Source organism: Rhamphochromis sp. 'chilingali' (assembly GCF_963969265.1).
Source record: "Rhamphochromis sp. 'chilingali' genome assembly, chromosome: 16".
NCBI lineage: Eukaryota > Metazoa > Chordata > Actinopteri > Cichliformes > Cichlidae > Rhamphochromis > Rhamphochromis sp. 'chilingali'.
Window position 1 is genome coordinate 17065433 of NC_137943.1, and position 17391 is coordinate 17082823.

General features: G+C 40.3%; 1 protein-coding gene across 1 annotated transcript in view; it reads right to left on the bottom strand.

Moving 5' to 3' along the window:
- Positions 1 to 17391, bottom strand: part of tnr (tenascin R (restrictin, janusin)) — a 211756-nt gene that overhangs the window by 68611 nt on the left and 125754 nt on the right. The window contains exons 4-8 of the mRNA XM_080907118.1: positions 10695 to 10818; positions 8039 to 8261; positions 7837 to 7937; positions 5551 to 5713; positions 4240 to 4716 (exon numbers count right to left, since the gene is read on the bottom strand). Coding sequence (XP_080763244.1) covers positions 4240 to 4716; positions 5551 to 5713; positions 7837 to 7937; positions 8039 to 8261; positions 10695 to 10808 — 1078 coding nt within the window. The 5' untranslated portion in view covers positions 10809 to 10818. The remainder of the gene's footprint in view (positions 1 to 4239; positions 4717 to 5550; positions 5714 to 7836; positions 7938 to 8038; positions 8262 to 10694; positions 10819 to 17391) is intronic.

The window sequence follows — 17391 nt, forward strand, 5'->3', positions numbered from 1 at the left end:
CACACATCCATTAAAATGGTTACATACATTTTTAAAAATCTATAATATTCATATAGTTTAATGGCATAATAAAGCTATTACAGTTATGGCGCATAAAGCCAGCAGCAACAGCCCTTAATATTAAAAGTACAGCAAAAGGTGATGCAATTTTGCTTGTATGACGTCAATAAGAGTGAATTTTTTTCACACCCATGCAGCAACATGCTTCCTCTTGCCTGGAAATGTTAGATGACGTGCTGCGGCAGCTTCTCGAGCCACAACTCCCGCCACGCAGGCTCTGCGGCTGTTCTAACCTGTCAACATCCTCGAAATGAGGATCCACGACCGTCACGCGCAGGTCGGGTAAGCGGTGAGGCCCGGGCCCCGAAGCTTTATCATAGCGCTGATATGATGAGAAATGTAAATGTCAGTTGTCACCACTGCAGCACTCAAAGGATGTCAACAAAGCAAGAGTGTCACTGTCTCTCCACAGTGGCGTCGGGACTCATAGAAATGATCGTGGAGCACTTCTGCTGTATGGCTGAATGTCACTTTCCTCCGGGTGATTTTGGCTTTTTGGGGGGAATGTATTTTTATGTAAAGATATACTATTTCTTACTGCACGCCTGAAACGTCCAATTTAAATTCAACAACCTCCATTATTTCTCGTAGCGGGAGAATATAGGCCACCATTATTGAAGCAAAAATACATGCCGCTTTCTCCAGTTTGTGATAACGTGAAACACTTAAGCCTGTCACCCTACAAGTCTCCGGTAATTGAACTGCTTCGTTTGGTATTCAGCAAACTATCCCCTACAAGCGCTGCCTATTTTGGTCTCTAATTACAAAGAAATAGGCAATTCGGTCTCCCTCACTTGGTGTAGATATTAAATGGGTGGGGTAGGACCGAGACGCCTTAGTAATATGATTTTGCATCCCTGCCTTTCTATCACTCGCTCTTCTGTCTGTCCCCATCCGTCACCACGTTGACAGGCCTCTTAAATGGCAGAGGAGGATCTGATATTTTGGCGTGGAGAGCTGGCTTTGAACAAAAGCGGCTCAAAAAAACGTCTTAGCTACGGCTAAAATGACAGCTCTCCCCCAGATGAATGTGACTTTTGACAAATGAATGCTGTTACACCTTTGGCTGTCCAGCAAGTCAGGCACCCCACCACCTCCATTTGAAGCACAGATGGGTTTATTTTTCAGGTGTGCTTTCAAACCTGTGAAGTCTACTTCCTATCCAAACACTGCACTAGGTTGTTGCATTAACAACCTCCTTTGTTCGTGCACGTGTTCATGCAAGCTCTCTGCGGCAATCACAGATAGTACTGGGTATTTACAGGAAGCTTTAAGTTTCTGTGTTATGTTCCACTTAATGTGGAAGCAGTCAGTTAATACATTTAAGACAGAATTCTGAAAGTGAATTACGCACATATTTGATCACGGTTTTAGTCAAATAAGAACAAAAAGCCTCTTAAATGTGATGTTTTGCAGTTTTCCACTGCTTTATATAAAACTGTAAGATTTACATCTTTAGGTTTAATGACCGATAACTGATATTGCTGTTTCTTTGGGCTCAGGGAAATTGTGATGGCCTTCAGGTAATTTAATTAATTAACTGAATAACAATGAAGTTGCAGCCCTAGCTGTATGTGGGGCAAATATGTAGGACTTGTAAAATCTCTAGCTGGATGTAAAATAGTGACTAAAAATATCTACTGCTGGTAGTTTGTTTTTAACAAGAGACAATTTCTTATTTTCCTTTCTTTCTTTCTTTTTTTTTTTAGATCTCTATAGAAATAACACTGATATCCTCTTTATAAAGATACTCGTCTGAAACATGTCACATCAAGCATGGTTATGAGATACATAACCAGAACTTAAAGAGGAAAACTTTATCATGGTACACTCAGGAAACACTGTTTACAGATTGTCTGTACACTGAAGTTGATTCTTGTTCCTCTGAAATGGTTGTTTTGGAGACAAGGACTAGTTCTGCGACCCCACGCAATCAGTCATTGCCTCAAACGATTTTTTGGTGCAGTAAGTCTGAGAAAGACCGCCAACTGTGCCACACAGTGCCAACTGTGGCACGCGTGCCTAGGGTTGCCAACTCCTGCTGTAACTGGACTGAACTTCAGTTGGGAGAACTGAGATAATCCATCCACAATACGAGGTTAGTTATCAACATACTGCTGCATGGGCTGAGCTGTAGTTACATCGTAAGGTTTTAAAAACTGAGCTTAGCAGTAATAAAAACCGAGAGAGGCCGACAGTGATCACAGACTGTTTTTAGGGCCTTGTTGAGATTAAATGGAACAAGATACAAAGCATTAAAACATGTAAAAAACACAAAAGCCTTATTAAAGGCAGAGTAGTTTGGGCCCGGAAGCAGGACTCATTACGTCATCACTTAAAGACCGAATAGAGTCACTCTATTAAACATTTTAGCTACAATTCCATAAAAAACATGCCTCATTTGTAAAGAATTCAGTCTAATCTGTCTGTGGGTCACGCAGTGTTACTATAAAATCTGCTTAGACTGGATTTCTGTTCTGAGTGTATGATCCTGGTCACACCGATACCAAGTGTTAAGAAAGACATCTCCTTCTCCAAGAGTTTCTGCTCTAGGAAATAGAACCACAAACGTCAGACCAACTGCTTTTGGTACTTGCCAACAGGCAGACGATCAAAGCGATCAGTGGAAGATCAAAATTAGCAGTTAGTGTTAGTGTTAACACACAGGAGTTGTTTCAAGGCAGCATTTAGCTATGTTGAAATGTATGCAGGAGTAATTGCTTATATGCTTAAACTTAATTGATTAAAGTGGTTGTTTTCTTTTGGATCTTTTAGTAGAATAGGCGCTTACGATGATTTTCTTGTTAAAAAGGTGACTTAAGATTAGAGTAGAGGAACTTGCAGCAGCGACAATTTGTACACAGGATGTTGATGATCAGATAAGGGAAAAATAGAGCGAGCAACCGGACGTGAAACCAGCGCTTAAAGAATTTTAAAGTGATGAGGAACGTTGAAGAATATATATAAATACAAGTCAATAAGTTAAGAGCATAATTAGGATCATGCTTTTGATTAAAGAGTCCCAAATAGGATAAGTTAGGGAGGTGCAGGAAAAGGTGTTTTGTTTCCTTTGCAGAAGATCTCGACGACCACAGGGAGGTCCGAGACCACCAGAGAGGGACCGAGAAAACCTAAGCTTACACATGGAGTGTTCTCGAATGGGAGCGGGTGTTTATTACTGGACCAATTAGATGACATGAGGTTGTCTGAGCGAGGACACAATGTATTGCGACCTCTGGTGTTCCAGAGGTCGAGAGAGGGAGTGTGGAGCAGGGAAATTATTTTACTGCTATTGTTAAATAATCATCATTATTACCATTGCATTAATAATATAATCTGCAGTATGATCATTGCTTTAACAATGTAACAGATAGCTTTAAGATGGCCTTAAGATGTTTATGATGATGTTAATTTTGTATTTCAGATGCAGTTATAACTATTGTGTACACAATGCATATCTGTGCTTATTTGAGTTGATGTTCAGGTTCTTTAAAGGTCTTAAGCTTCACTGACGTGACTGTTCAGGTGATACATGCTGAGGGAAAACTAGAACATAGAAGGAATTGCAATACATGCTTACAAAACACTTATATATCAGGTCATTTCATATTAAGGTTTTAGTAGAGGTTCTTGGTTAAAACATTTATTTAGTAGAAGACATACACATAGTCTCAGTGAGCCTCTGGTCTAGTGAAAGGTCAGAAGTGCAACAGGTGAAGAGGTGACACAGAGAGCATGTGAGGTCGTGACACACACACATGAGTTAGATTTATTTAGAGGAGAGAGAGATTAGTCATGTCTGGATTGGAACTGCGAAAGTGTCTCGGTAAAAGAGGAACCGTCCTTGTCGTCTCGGCAAGAAAGAGGAACTGAAAGGTAGAAAGGAAGTGCCGGCCATGAAAAATAGAAGATGATGTTCTGTCTTAAAAGTCATTGTGGTGTTGATTTGACGTATGTATATATCCTGTCTGTGACGTATGAAGGGGCGTCAGTAAATCAAACCCTGATGCTATAAAAATCTGTTTATGCTTTGATTAAGTTGAAGATCACTTGCTGTCTGCGCACAGAGTGTTCTTCCCACACGTGTGTAGTCATTAAAATCATTGTTTGACCAAGAGCTTCTGGACCAAGGGTGGTTTGTACTCTCCCTCCTCAATTTTGAACCTTAACACAGCCTACCAGAGTTGCAGTCATCTCCAGCATATCCATCCTGACAGACGCAGAAGCCCTCCTTGCAGATTCCCTTCTTGCTGCAGTTGTTTGCACAGTAGACGAGCGAGCAGTCCTCTCCCACATACCCAGGCCGGCACTGGCACGTCCCGTTTATGCACAGCCCCTGGTCCGAGCAGTCATTGAGACACCTTCCGACCATGCAGTCTTCGCCTGTGAACGACTCCTCACAAACGCACTCCCCATCGATGCACAATCCGCGGCCAGAGCAGTCCGAAGGGCAGCGCGGCTCCGAACAGTTGTCACCTCCAAAGTCACGGTCGCACACGCACTCCCCTTCAACACACACCCCTTGACCGGAGCAGTCATTTGGGCAGCGAGGCTCGGAGCAGTTTTTGCCGGTCCACCCTTCCTCGCAGATGCAGCTGCACATATCGAAGCTGAAGCTGCCGTGGTTGCTGCAGCCTGGGACAAAGTCCAAACGGCCTGAAAAGACAGATTGAATCGCTTAGTACTTGATTCAAGTACAAAACCTCCCACACACACGTCTTTAAAGCGGGAGTTTGAAAAGTTAGGGTCACATTACTTTGTGCATTTTGTGATACCTACCTCAAGTAACCACCATGAAATACATAGCATATTTGAAGAAACATATCAATTCAGTATAGAATAAAAAGTAACAACCAATCAGTTTATCATTTAGTTAATGTTGTCAAACAGCCCTGATTAAAGAAACAGTAGTTAAATCTAAAATACTCCAACTTTTTCTACTTTGCCTTTCCCATCCTCCCATTGCTCTCGCAGGCTAAACATTTCATCCTCTTTCTGATTCTGATCGTGACTGCTGGAGATAATCATATTCTCACAGTGGAGATGGAGCGTTTTCAGAAAATATTTGACGGGGGGGATGGTGTCAATGGAGCAAATCCTTTAGCCATAATAAATTCTGTAACTCTATCAGTTGCAGTCCCCTCATATTATAATGGCAGCATCTCTTGAATAGACAACAAATTTTTGCCAGTAACAAAGGTTTCTCCACACATTTCAGACTGTGAGCAAGACAAAAAGAGGAAGAAGAAGAAGAAGAAAACCCACCTTCCAGCATCAATATTTTACTGGCGTCTGTCTTTTCTTTTCTGCCTGGTTTACAGTTCATGTAATTCTTTTCATAACGCAGTCTTATTTCTTTGCATTTTTGCCTCAAAAAGCTCTCTGCAACACCACGGTCTGTTTGTACAGATGCTGAGGGGATTTATAGACAAAAACTACATTCTACAAGTTTGTCTATAGTATTTGTTGTCAGTGTTAAACAGTACTCACCAATGGCCGAGCTCTCCCCGCAGCATCCGGATCCACACTGAGCTCTGAGCATGGAAACCTCTCTCTCTAGCATCTCCACCCTGGTGGCAAGCTGCTGGATTGTGGCCGTTGCTGGACAACCGCACGCTGCTTTGGGGATATTGATGCGGTGTGTAAATGTCACCTAAACAAGGAGAAAATTTTGACAACTAAGTGCATCCATTAGATAAAAGAGTCACCATGAAGTAGAAATGCATCTTTAATTAACATCTTGAGGAAATCCCGAGTATATGCACACACAAATATCTCCTTTCAAGGTGTTTTTATTACACAACCAAGAGGTGCTTAGAAACATTATCATTCATTGGGAGTCGTGCTCATGGCTTCCACAGATAGCTCTGTGATTCACCCTTTTAGCTCTGTTTTTGTGCTACTCTCTCCTGATGTAAATAGCTGTCTCTTTAGCTGCAAAAAAGTCTCTGCTGTATTCACCAGATAGTTGCCAGCTCTGCTGTTTAATGCTGAGCAGGTAGAGTGGGTTTTTAGAGCTTTATTCCCCAAAAACAGTTGCCTGCTGCAGCAAAAAATCAATGCTATGAGAATGACGGGAGCTTACCAAAAGAGTTGTTGGCCAAATCGCTAGAAGATAAGCTAGACTAGCTATAAGCTCTGTAAACCCAGGGAAGCTGTGGATTTGGGTGATAATTCTCTGTAGGTTTATCACTCTGAGCTGCTGTGTTCACATTATGAAATGTTTTTTCACATTGTCACGTTCTCATTCTAGCATTTTAAACTTCTAATTATTTATAATGGATGAGTTGGCAAAGACTGTTGAGCTGCATTTCATGCTCCAAAGCCTGAAATAGCACTAATTATATGACTTCTTACCTTGTGTGTGCTTGTGTAGAATCATTTAGAAACAAATATAATTCATGGATAATCATAAAGCTTTAGAGGTGTCCAGGTGAGACGTAAATGAAGGCCACATTTAAAGGACAGATACAGATAGGGAACAGATCCATCGTGACAAAGTTATTAATGTCTGGCCATCTATTTTTTTCCCTTCCATTCCTAGAGTTTCTCAACAACCCCCTTCCTTTTCTTTATTAGCATTGTCATTTAATTACTTTAATTAACTTAAATAATTAACTATATATATATATATATATATATATATATATATATATATATATATATATATATATATGTGTATATTAATTCATTTATTTTATTCCAATCTTAGGATTCTGATCATTTTTATCATAGATGACATTGTTGTTGTTATTAGTACTCGTTCATCCTTAACCCATCTTGGTCATGTGTGATGTAATTAATCACACTCACACAGCCTTGAGTGTAGTATGCGTCACACTCTTTTACACGCCAGTTACCCTACCATCTACCCCCCTTCTATCCTGTTTGTTTTGGCTTTGTCATGCTTTCTTTGTATGTTCATGTCTTGTGATGTTGTTGATCTGTTTTTGTAAATAAAGCCGTTTTAAGCTGTAGTGCTCGCTGTCTGGATCCAGCTTCTTTTCACCCACCCAGACCATCTACATCCTAACCACCTGTCCTTCGCGCTCTCTATTACCAGAATCTCACTGTAGAACAATAGTTTTCAGTTTGACAGTTTCACTTTGACTGGATTTGTCAAACCCAGTTTAAAAGAAGAAGAACAAAACCCAGACAGAGAAGCGGAGGGTTATGTGCCCAGATACAATTTAAAATTCACCTGTTTGCACTCTTGTTGGAGAGCGCTGAATCGTAATAAAGGGAACTATTAAGGTTCTGTCCCACATTAACTGTTACAACTGGATTGTCATTAAACAGGACATAGTTTAAAGTAATGAGGTTGGCATATACACTACGTAATCCCTGTGAGTCAAATGCTTTGGCTTCATGCTAAACATTCATGGCAGTTTTTTTATTCCTAACCTGAATCTGAAGAGAGGTGGTAACTTTAATAAGGTCATCTCAGAAAGAAGCCCAACTTACCTGCTGTTCAGTTTTATTATTTACAAGGGGTAGCCAATCAGGAAAATACTGCCTAAAAGGAGGGCGACCTTACAGGGAGAGGAGCTACAATCAGGGGCTGCAACAAGGCCCAGTATGAGATAAACAGAGATTTTTTTGATTGCTTTTTTGTTTTAATTAACTCTGGCAAAAACATCCCCATGAAACTCTTTCGTATCATATCTTTTCACATTAGATTATTTAATTCAACCCAAGAAGTCTCTTCACGTCTCGTAGCTCTTCCAAATTTTTAATGCTAATTACACACAAATAAAACACTGTTGAAGCACCCACCTGGCTCTCAGCATCCAGTGTTTGCTCTGTGTATTCTGTTGCTCCATTTGGATCCACTGGACCCTCTACAGAAGGTCTGGATCCCAACTCAGCACGAGAACCTATGATAGCAAAAAGAACAAGTCTCAAAAACTTCTTAAAGGCTTGTGTGTGTATTTGTGTGTTTGTGCGCGCACGCGCAGGACCAGAAATCGATCCTCACCGTCCCCTGGGCCTGATGGTGCAGAGGTGTCCAAGTCAACAGAGCATAGAGACTCCAAGGGTACGTTAATGTTATAGACGTGGTTAAAGACCAAAGGTTGCTCCCGCAGGGTCTGGTTGGCTGATAAGTCGGAGGGGGGCAGATCCCCCCCTGGGGTCTGCCTCCTCACTCTGGTGGTACGAACCAGCCTGTTGTCTCCTGATGGAGCAGCATGAGCGGCACCCTGGAGTGAGACACAAAATGAAACAAAAAAATAAAAACCAGGACACGTGGTTTGTACTCAGAGGCTTCCAATTGTTTTTTTCTGATACCTTCTGTTTACAAAATGATAGAGTGAAAACTCAGAGGAACCCAGGGGACACAAAACAAGATGACACTAATATACAGTATATGAAAGATTTTCTCACTGGCTGCAACACTGACAAAACAATTTTCACATGAAAAAATTGGGTCATTTTCAAAATTCTGTGGTGACAGTTTAGTGTTTTCAGCTTGCACTCCCGGCGTGTGAGGTAGAGAATTTGGAGAATTACTGACATTTAATAAAGAAGTAATATTTGAAGCAGAAAGGGAATGATAAGTAAAAAAATACAGCCTGAAGCAGGTACATTTGAACTCTACTGGATGAGCTCTTAGTATAGAGTAACTGCACCTATCTACACAATTAACTGTTTGTTAAACTCATTCCCTCAGTAGCACAGCAAATGGTACAGTATGTAGCATATATTTCTCAAAATGTTTCCACATGGCACAGTAGCTGTACACCTGTATATATTCTGCTGTAGCAAATTAATCAATAAACTAATATTTTTGTCAGTGCTATCACACTATCATGCTATAGCTATAGCTTGATAATATAGGATTTTTAGGATTTCACTAACATCTGTTATCAGCTGGTAGTTGTGGCGATTTGCCAACAGGCAGGTTGCAAAGTGTCCTCTGGTGGCCTAACTGCAACAGCAACACGTTGTAACATATTGGCAAATAGCTAATAGTGGCCAGTAATATTGGCCCACAATAACTGGTTAAATACAGACTACATGTTAGTAAGTTTTTGGTGATTACTTTTCTATCTATAGTTTATTTCAACTTGACCATTATTTAAGAGTCACAGAGTGCATTTGCCAAAAGCATAGACACTTCTCAGAAAAGTGTATTCATCTATCTGCTTGTTAAGTGGTGGCACATCAGCCCCAGTCCAAGTCAGCTATACGTTGACTGAGGCTGTCTTCGTAAAATGTTATGTTCCCTGCGCTATAGTGTTTATATTAGCCTAATGATAGCTCTGCAGCTAGCCACTAGCTATCATTATATGTAAACTTGCCCAACCACTAACCCTGCTATTTAGTCTTTTGTCTTTGTTTACATCCAAACTTGTAGAAGAGCTGTACATTTTAGCTTTTTAGGAACACCAACGGTCAGAACATGGTGTATTATCTTTGTACTGAAACTAGCAAGCTAACGTCCTGCTAACTAAAACTCCTAAATCCTCTTTTTCATCGATGCTGTTAAAATTTATTGTTACACCTGGCAGAACAGCCACACTGATGATTTTATTGAAGTTGAAAGAATTTGGACCACTTTCCCAGTGCCTCAGTATCTCGGTTATTACTGAACTGAAGGAGGGTTTGTACCCGGACATAGCTAATGATGTCAAACCTAACAAGTGGACAGAATTAAAAGAAAGCAAACTGTTTGACAAAACATATCTTGGTAATACAAATCAAACAGCTATTACTGGAACATGTCTTACATCTTTACTGAAGAATGATAGCAACATGTCTTAAGTTTTTTCCCCTTCGATACCTGTCCCATAATTCTATTTTATTCTATTCTGTTTTAAGTTAGTGAATGTGATCTCTGCCTATACAGCTTATTAGGGCTACCCTTCGAAAAACCAGCAATCTGTTCTAATGGTTGTCAAACCATATCTTTTTTGACATATAGTGAACTGTGAAAACTCATTGAGAGTACAGGGGAGGTTGTCAAATGTTGTCGAGTATGCCTACTTTTTACTTGACCATACAGGTTTAGCCTCATCCTTGAACACTGTATTGTGTTTGTAGCTCTCACATAAATACAAAAAAGCGTTTTCTTTAAAAAGAAATCTGAGAAAGGAAAAAAGATGTCAGTTACTAACTGGTGGAGAGAACATTAGCTTAATTAGGTAGCTAGCTGCAGATGTCAGGGACAGCTGTCACTGTCAAGGAAAAAAGAAAAAGAGGAGCTTGCTTTTGTCGCACTCTTTCTACCTCTTTCACTGAGAATTTCAACCTCTTTTTGTTGTTTATTACAGAAAACTGCACAAGTGTAACGCAGGAGCAGAAAGCTCGACAAACACAACATTAACTAAGACAGTCAACTGTGAAACTTTGAGTTTAATAACTGAAACAGTCTACTTTCTAGAAGAAACTGGAACAAACTGAAATGCAAGCAGTCGAACTCATTATTTCTTCTCGATATTCAAACTGGCCAGGGCAGGATTTCAGTGGATTTGTGCCCAGAATCAAGTGATTAACATTACTGCCAATAATAGTTCAGTGGAAATAAACAATGAATGTGAAAAAACAGTGCTACTCATTAAAAGAAAAAAGAAAAAAAAAAAACAGAAAACAGAACAAATAAAGAAACCAACAGGAATATTTTTTTAATTCACCTGTAGAGTGAGAAACAGAGCCAAAACCAGGATCCAGCTTGTTGTGGGCACACTGGCCTGGTGATGCTGTCGTGCCATCGGCATGCCGGAGACAGCCCGAGTGAACAGTACCATCCACTGGAAACTGCGAAGGAGCAAAGAAGTAGAAGAGAAAGAAGTGAAGCAGGGAATCATTAAAAATTAGGTTTCAGGAAAAGAAAAGTATGGAATTACTCCTGTGTCTGTGCATCTCTCTGTCTGCTGTACGTGAGCGAATGGGTAGTTGTAGTACCTTCAGCTTATCCGCTGTAAATGATAAATAAATGCCTTTGATCTGATGTGAAATAATTGGCTTTATAGAGAAAAAGAAACTCTTCCGGGGATTATGGAGTCAGCTAAGAACCTTTGAATGGATTTCACTGTGCAATACCAAATATTTGATCTTCCCACTTGGGAGCAATACAGAAATATTGCTCAGGGAGAGGGTTGATAGATGGATTTCAGCAGAGACATGGTCTGAGTGATGCTGCTGTAATCCCTCTCCGTTGAGCAGAAGAGGGAGAACGGGAAACTACTGGAATAAAAGCCGCACAGCTGATGCAGATGCTCGAAGCAAACTGTCAGATATCAGCAGGGACATGACAGGACTGAAGTTTAATTTTAAAGCTGCTAGTTTTGTCACAATAATAACACATTTTCATTTTATGCTCGACCGTAGATATTCGCACATTACCCCTAAGTTTTAACAGACATATGTGGTTAGTGGGGGCGAAAGGAAGGAGTTAAAAACGAGTCTGTGTTGTCTGCATTCAAAAAACCTTTTATCACAACAATACAATCTCATGTTGGTGAAGCAGGCTATTGCTCTCAGCTGGCTCCTTTTGTGAGAGACAGATGTCAAGTCAAGTCAAGTCAAGTTTATTTATAGAGCACATTTAAAAACAACCAAGGCTGACCAAAGTGCTGTACAGTAAATACAGATAAAAATACAATAGAACACAATTTCGTAATAACACCTCGCTGATAAAAATAAAATTAAAATATATAAAACAAATAAATTAAACCTTTCTAAAAGCCAATGAAAAGAGGTGAGTTTTAAGAGCGGTTTTAAAAGTTTCTAGGCTTTTGGAGAGTCTGACGTGAGGAGGTAAACTGTTCCACAGTCTGGGTGCAGCCACAGCAAACGCCCTCTCTCCCTTTGTCTTTAATTTATACCTGGGAACATCTAAAAGCATCAGGTCGGCTGACCTCAAAGATCTCCTGGGGCGATAAGTACTAAGGAGTTCTGACAGGTAAGAAGGTGCAGTGCCATTTAAAGCCTTAAAAGCCAGCAATAAGATTTTAAAATCAATCCTAAAGGCAACTGGGAGCCAGTGGAGAGAGCAGAGAACCGGAGTGATGTGGTCTCTTTTTTTTGAACCGGTCAACAGGCGAGCGGCAGCGTTCTGCACCAGTTGAAGGCGATGTAGACAGGAACGATCTAGGCCAGCATAGAGGGAATTGCAGTAGTCTAGCCATGAAGTAATAAAAGCATGGACCACTCTTTCTAGATCGTTCCTGCAAAGGTAAGACTTGACTTTGGCTAAAATCCGCAAATGATAAAAAGATCCCTTAACTACAGAGCTGATTTGTTTATCAAGTTTAAAAGCATTGTCAAAAATAACACCAAGACTCTTAATGGAAGAAGTGCAATCGGAGGTTAGGGGTCCCAAAAAGTCAAGAGAGAAGTTGGGATCTTTAGGAAGCCCAAACACAATGACTTCAGTTTTGCTTTCATTAAGGTGTAAGAAGTTAAGAGTCATCCAAGTCTTAATGTCAGACAAGCAGGAGAGTAGCGGCTGCAAAGAAACATTGCAGTTCAACCTCAGAGGGAGGTAGATCTGAATATCATCGGCAAAGATGTGGAAGGACACATTATGTTTACGGAGCACATCGCCCAGAGGGAGCAAGTACAGAATAAACAACAGGGGGCCTAGTATGGACCCCTGAGGTACGCCACAGGTTAAAGGAGCTCTGGGAGATGACAGTTCACCAAGGTGAACAGAAAAACTCCTATTATTCAAATAGGACTGGAAAAACTTTAAGACAGTGCCCTTTAAACCGACACAGTGTTGAAGGCGGGATAGCAGTATGTTGTGATCAACAGTGTCGAAGGCTGCTGTCAGGTCCAGGGTTACTAAGACAGCAGCACAACCAGAGTCAACAGTTAAAAGCAAATCATTAAAAACTCTCAGAAGGGCGGTTTCTGTGCTATGCCGAGCTCTAAAACCAGACTGGAACTTCTCATAGAGATTGTTATTGTCAAGAAATAGCTGGAGCTGCGTGAGGGCGGCTCGTTCCAGTACTTTAGACAGAAAAGGGAGGTTGGAAATGGGCCTATAGTTAGAGAGTAGGGATGGATCTAGATTAGGCTTTTTAAGGAGAGGTTGAACAACAGCGTGCTTGAAGGGTGTTGGAAAACAACCAGAACTGAGGCAGGCATTGATCAGGACCAGAAGGAAAGGTCCGACTGAGTCCAGAACCTGCTTCAGAAGCCGAGAGGGGATAGCATCGGTGGAACGGTTGGTAGTCTTAACCTTGCAGACTATTTCATGCAGCTGAGAGAGAGAGATTGGTTCGAACTGATTAAAGGCAGAATGGCACAAAGACAAAACACAGGGATTGGAAGGTGAAGATGGAATGACAGACTGCAGGGAGGAAATCTTGTTTACAAAGAACTTTAGAAAGTCATTACAGAGGGTGGCAGAAGGTGTGAGGCTGGTGGATGTGTAAGGATTTACAATGGAATTTAAAACACGAAACAGAGTCTGAGGTTTATGGACACTACTGCTAACCAGGTTTGATATGTAGGAGGACTTGGCCTCTTTAACGGCTTTCTGATAGGTTGAAAGAGAGTCTCTGAGGATATTAAAAGAAATGTGCAGCTTGTCCTTTTTCCATTTTCTCTCAGCACACCTACAGGTGCGCCTGAGAGCACGAACAGAGTCTGTAATCCAGGGTTCAGCGTGAGCTTTGGGACGGAGTGTTTTTAGGGGAGCGATGAGGTCCAAAATAGAAGTACATGTTGAGTTGAAAAGAGCAGTTAAATCTTCTGCACACAAGGAATCAATCCATCAATGGAAATGTTCTTATCGCACCTAACTGGCTCAGGCCTTTTTTTCTTCTTTTTTTTGATCATTTAGGGTGGAAATGTTGAAACATGAGTGTATTTGCACATAAATGAAAAACAGAGAGACCCCCAGTGCGTTTGAGCCAAGCATCTTTAAAGTTGTCTCATTCAGAGAAAATGATTTTTTTTCTGGAATTAATGCATACGCAGTGTCTCGGACTATTTGCTTCTATACTGAAGATTAGTCACACAGTCACATATCTACCTGAGCACATCCTTCATTTTGTGACAGAGACAAAAAACCCTGAGTAGATGTGCAAGGGATTTTCTATATGTGTGGTGAAGATCTACACTCACACAAAGCACGACAGCGCACACAGTTTATCAAAACGGTTCCATAGGAGGAGAATGGTTGGTCATATGTTACCATTTCCAGCACGCCTCGCTCCACACTGTGCTTCTAGCACTTTTAAAAATGACTTTGGCCTTGCAGAAATTGACTTCCAACCAGCGCTCTTCACTTTATGGTGAAGAGATGGAACTTTTTTGTACTTTGAAACCTCCCTTCAAGCATGGAGCTACTGCTCGACAAGACTGGAGCCATTTAACTGGTGAATTCAGCACAGAAACGATGAGCATGAAGATGATGACAAAGTGAGATGAACAAAGCCAACTGGAACTGTCTTGTTCACAGCCATTAGCCAAAGATGGATGCCATTGGCGAGCTTCAGTGGACGGCGGACGCATTCTTAAAAAATGACAAATGGCATTACATATGTAGGGATTTCATTCAGTTCCTAAGAAAGGGAAGACAGGAAGCAGCTCTCGTGATCAACCTTTACCACGATGTTATAATATAAACAGCATGACTTGTGTCAACATATCAGACTGTTCAATGACACAGAAGGACAATGACACAGAAGTATCACAAAAATTTTCATTTCTCTTACTATAAACAAATAAGGTAGAGGTCTGGGGTGTGCATTCAGAGTTTCATCCTTCAAGGCAAATAGCAAACCCATATATATATTTTTACGCTGGCAGTAATAAAACTTTGAAAGAGGTTCAAAGTCACAAGAGTATACTTCTGTTCCAGGGTCATGGTGCAAGCTGATGCCCACGAGCATTACCGCACAGACAAGGTTTTTCACGGAAGCTCAATTAAATACAGACCCACTCATTCACACTGAAGAGAATCGACATGCTTTAGGCAGTAAAACAGGCTTAATTTACTCACTTTTTTCCAGGAGAGAGAACATATGCACTTAGAGAAGCAAACACAAAGCCACCCAGCAATGATACACATGCTTTCAAATCCACAATGCACTCACAGAAAGCCCCCGTATGCACAAGTACTTCAAAAAATGTTTGACAAATGTGTATATTTTCATAAAAACACACTTTATGTCAAATATAAAGTGTTTTTAATTCTTCTGTATAATAGAAGCCTAAAGTGGAAGTTTAAAAAATATTTCTTCAGCTTCACAGGAAAATATGAGCGCATGTGCATGTAAGATCAAAGCCATTTCCTTACCGCTAACTATTTCGTTCATCTAGGAGAATATAAATTTTATGGCTTTGAGGAAGCTCTGAAACAATGCTGTCACATCATGTATTACCTGGTGATTTTCTTCAGTGAAATTGGGTGAGTTCACCCCCTGCGAGGCTGAAATGAAACTGCCTGTTCCAATTATAATAAAAACCATCAGGGCACTTTATGCAATGTCACAAAGGAAAAGGTAAAATCAGCCTACACAAAGGAGGCCGCTACAAAATATCTAGCGCTATAAAATGAATCACAAAAGCCAGCAAGCTTATGAGTTTGATGTTAAAAAAAAGTTGCTTTGATCTCGTCTTTCTAACTTTTTTCATCTCTGTTAGATTAAACTTCTCTCTGAGGTGAATGTTTGAATCCTTGACAATATCTCTCCCTTTCATCCACAATGGGGTTTATGAGCAACCGAGTCAACATAAAAAGAGAACTGAATCTAAAAATGCATAGTGTAATTACACTGAGATACTTATCCCATTATTTAGAAACAGTCCTTTAATCATATTTAGTAGATATTGAAGCTGGAGCTGGTAAATGGCAAAACTGTATCTTGGTTTTAAGACATAATAATCAAACTATGACACATATCAATATGTAGATGATGTAGATGATGTTTACAAAGGATTAATGAATACTGTAAAGCGGAATCATTAAATTATTATACAGAGTTAAGTGTATCTCACAGTCTCCAGACCAGCTGTTACCAGCAGTACATGACAAAATATCCCACCTTCAAAAAACATATTAAGTATTTTACTCAAGCAATGCAATACTGAAATATTCTTTGCATTTTTTGACATTAAATACGTCAGTCTTTTGATTGCATTCCACCGCACAGCTCCTGCTTGTGATGTTTTAGCATTTGATTGAAACTGTAACATGTGCTATGTATAGCATCTATTTGTATTTGCATGATAAATGGCTGCCAGTGGGTGGTACAGTTGGAGCAGTGCATAACACTTTCACCTCACAGCAAGAAGGTGTTGGGGCCTTACAGGTGCAATCTGTATGTTGTCCATGAGCCAGCATGATACTTCCCCATTTGCTTTGGTTTCCTCCCACAGACCAAAGACAGGATTGTTAATTTAAATGCTGATTCTAAATTGGCCAACAGTACAGATGTGAGAGTGTGTGGTTGTCTGTCTCTCTGTGTTAGCCCTGTGATGAAGTGTTAAAATGAAAATGGACGGATAGCTGTGGGAATCTACCATTTTTAACATTTTGTGATATGCTGAGTACTGTAACAATATATACTACAATTTTTTTCCAACTGCTAATTATATCCTTAAAATTATATTTGTTAGTGTTACACTTCAGTTGTTTTTCTTTTTTTGAGTTGTGTAAAGCAACCATCACTGCCACTAAAACCTGCCATAAATGTTGTCATTTGACACTGTTTGTTACCAGCCTATGTTTGAATCAGGGACAAGCTGTTTCTGGTAATACAGCAATTAACACTGGTAAATAGTTACAGTCAATCGAGTCAAATCCCCTGGAGTTACACTCATTGATAAAGACTCATTCAGCATTTATAAACTAGGCAGCGATCATTTACCAACCTTCGAAAATCTCTTTGAGAGTGGCCGCAGTCAGTCCAAGTCAGAGTGCAACTAGTTGCAGAAAGATTGCCTTCTACTAGATGTGATGAGCCCTTATAGTTGATGATCCTGTATCAATACAATATTGCCATGCAAAAAATTGCAATACTAACGATACATACCCCCCCACCCCCGACCCTACCCCCCACCCCAATACCTACTGGATGGATGGATGGATGGATAGATATATGGAAATGTGAATGCCTGTTCTTAGCCTCTTATCCAATATCATCTTCAACAGGCTCCAGCATATCCAAGTTGCTACCCTGGCTGAATAGGCAGTGCAGAAAATATTGCAGGCTTAATGTTCGCTTGAGTGATGTGATAATCAATTTAGCACCTCTAGCCAGATTTCCACAAAGTGATACAACACTTGGCCTTGTCAGTAGAAGTCTTCATCTTCTGAACCCAACCTCTACCCTTTTCACTAAAAATAGCATTTTGGATCTAATAAGATGT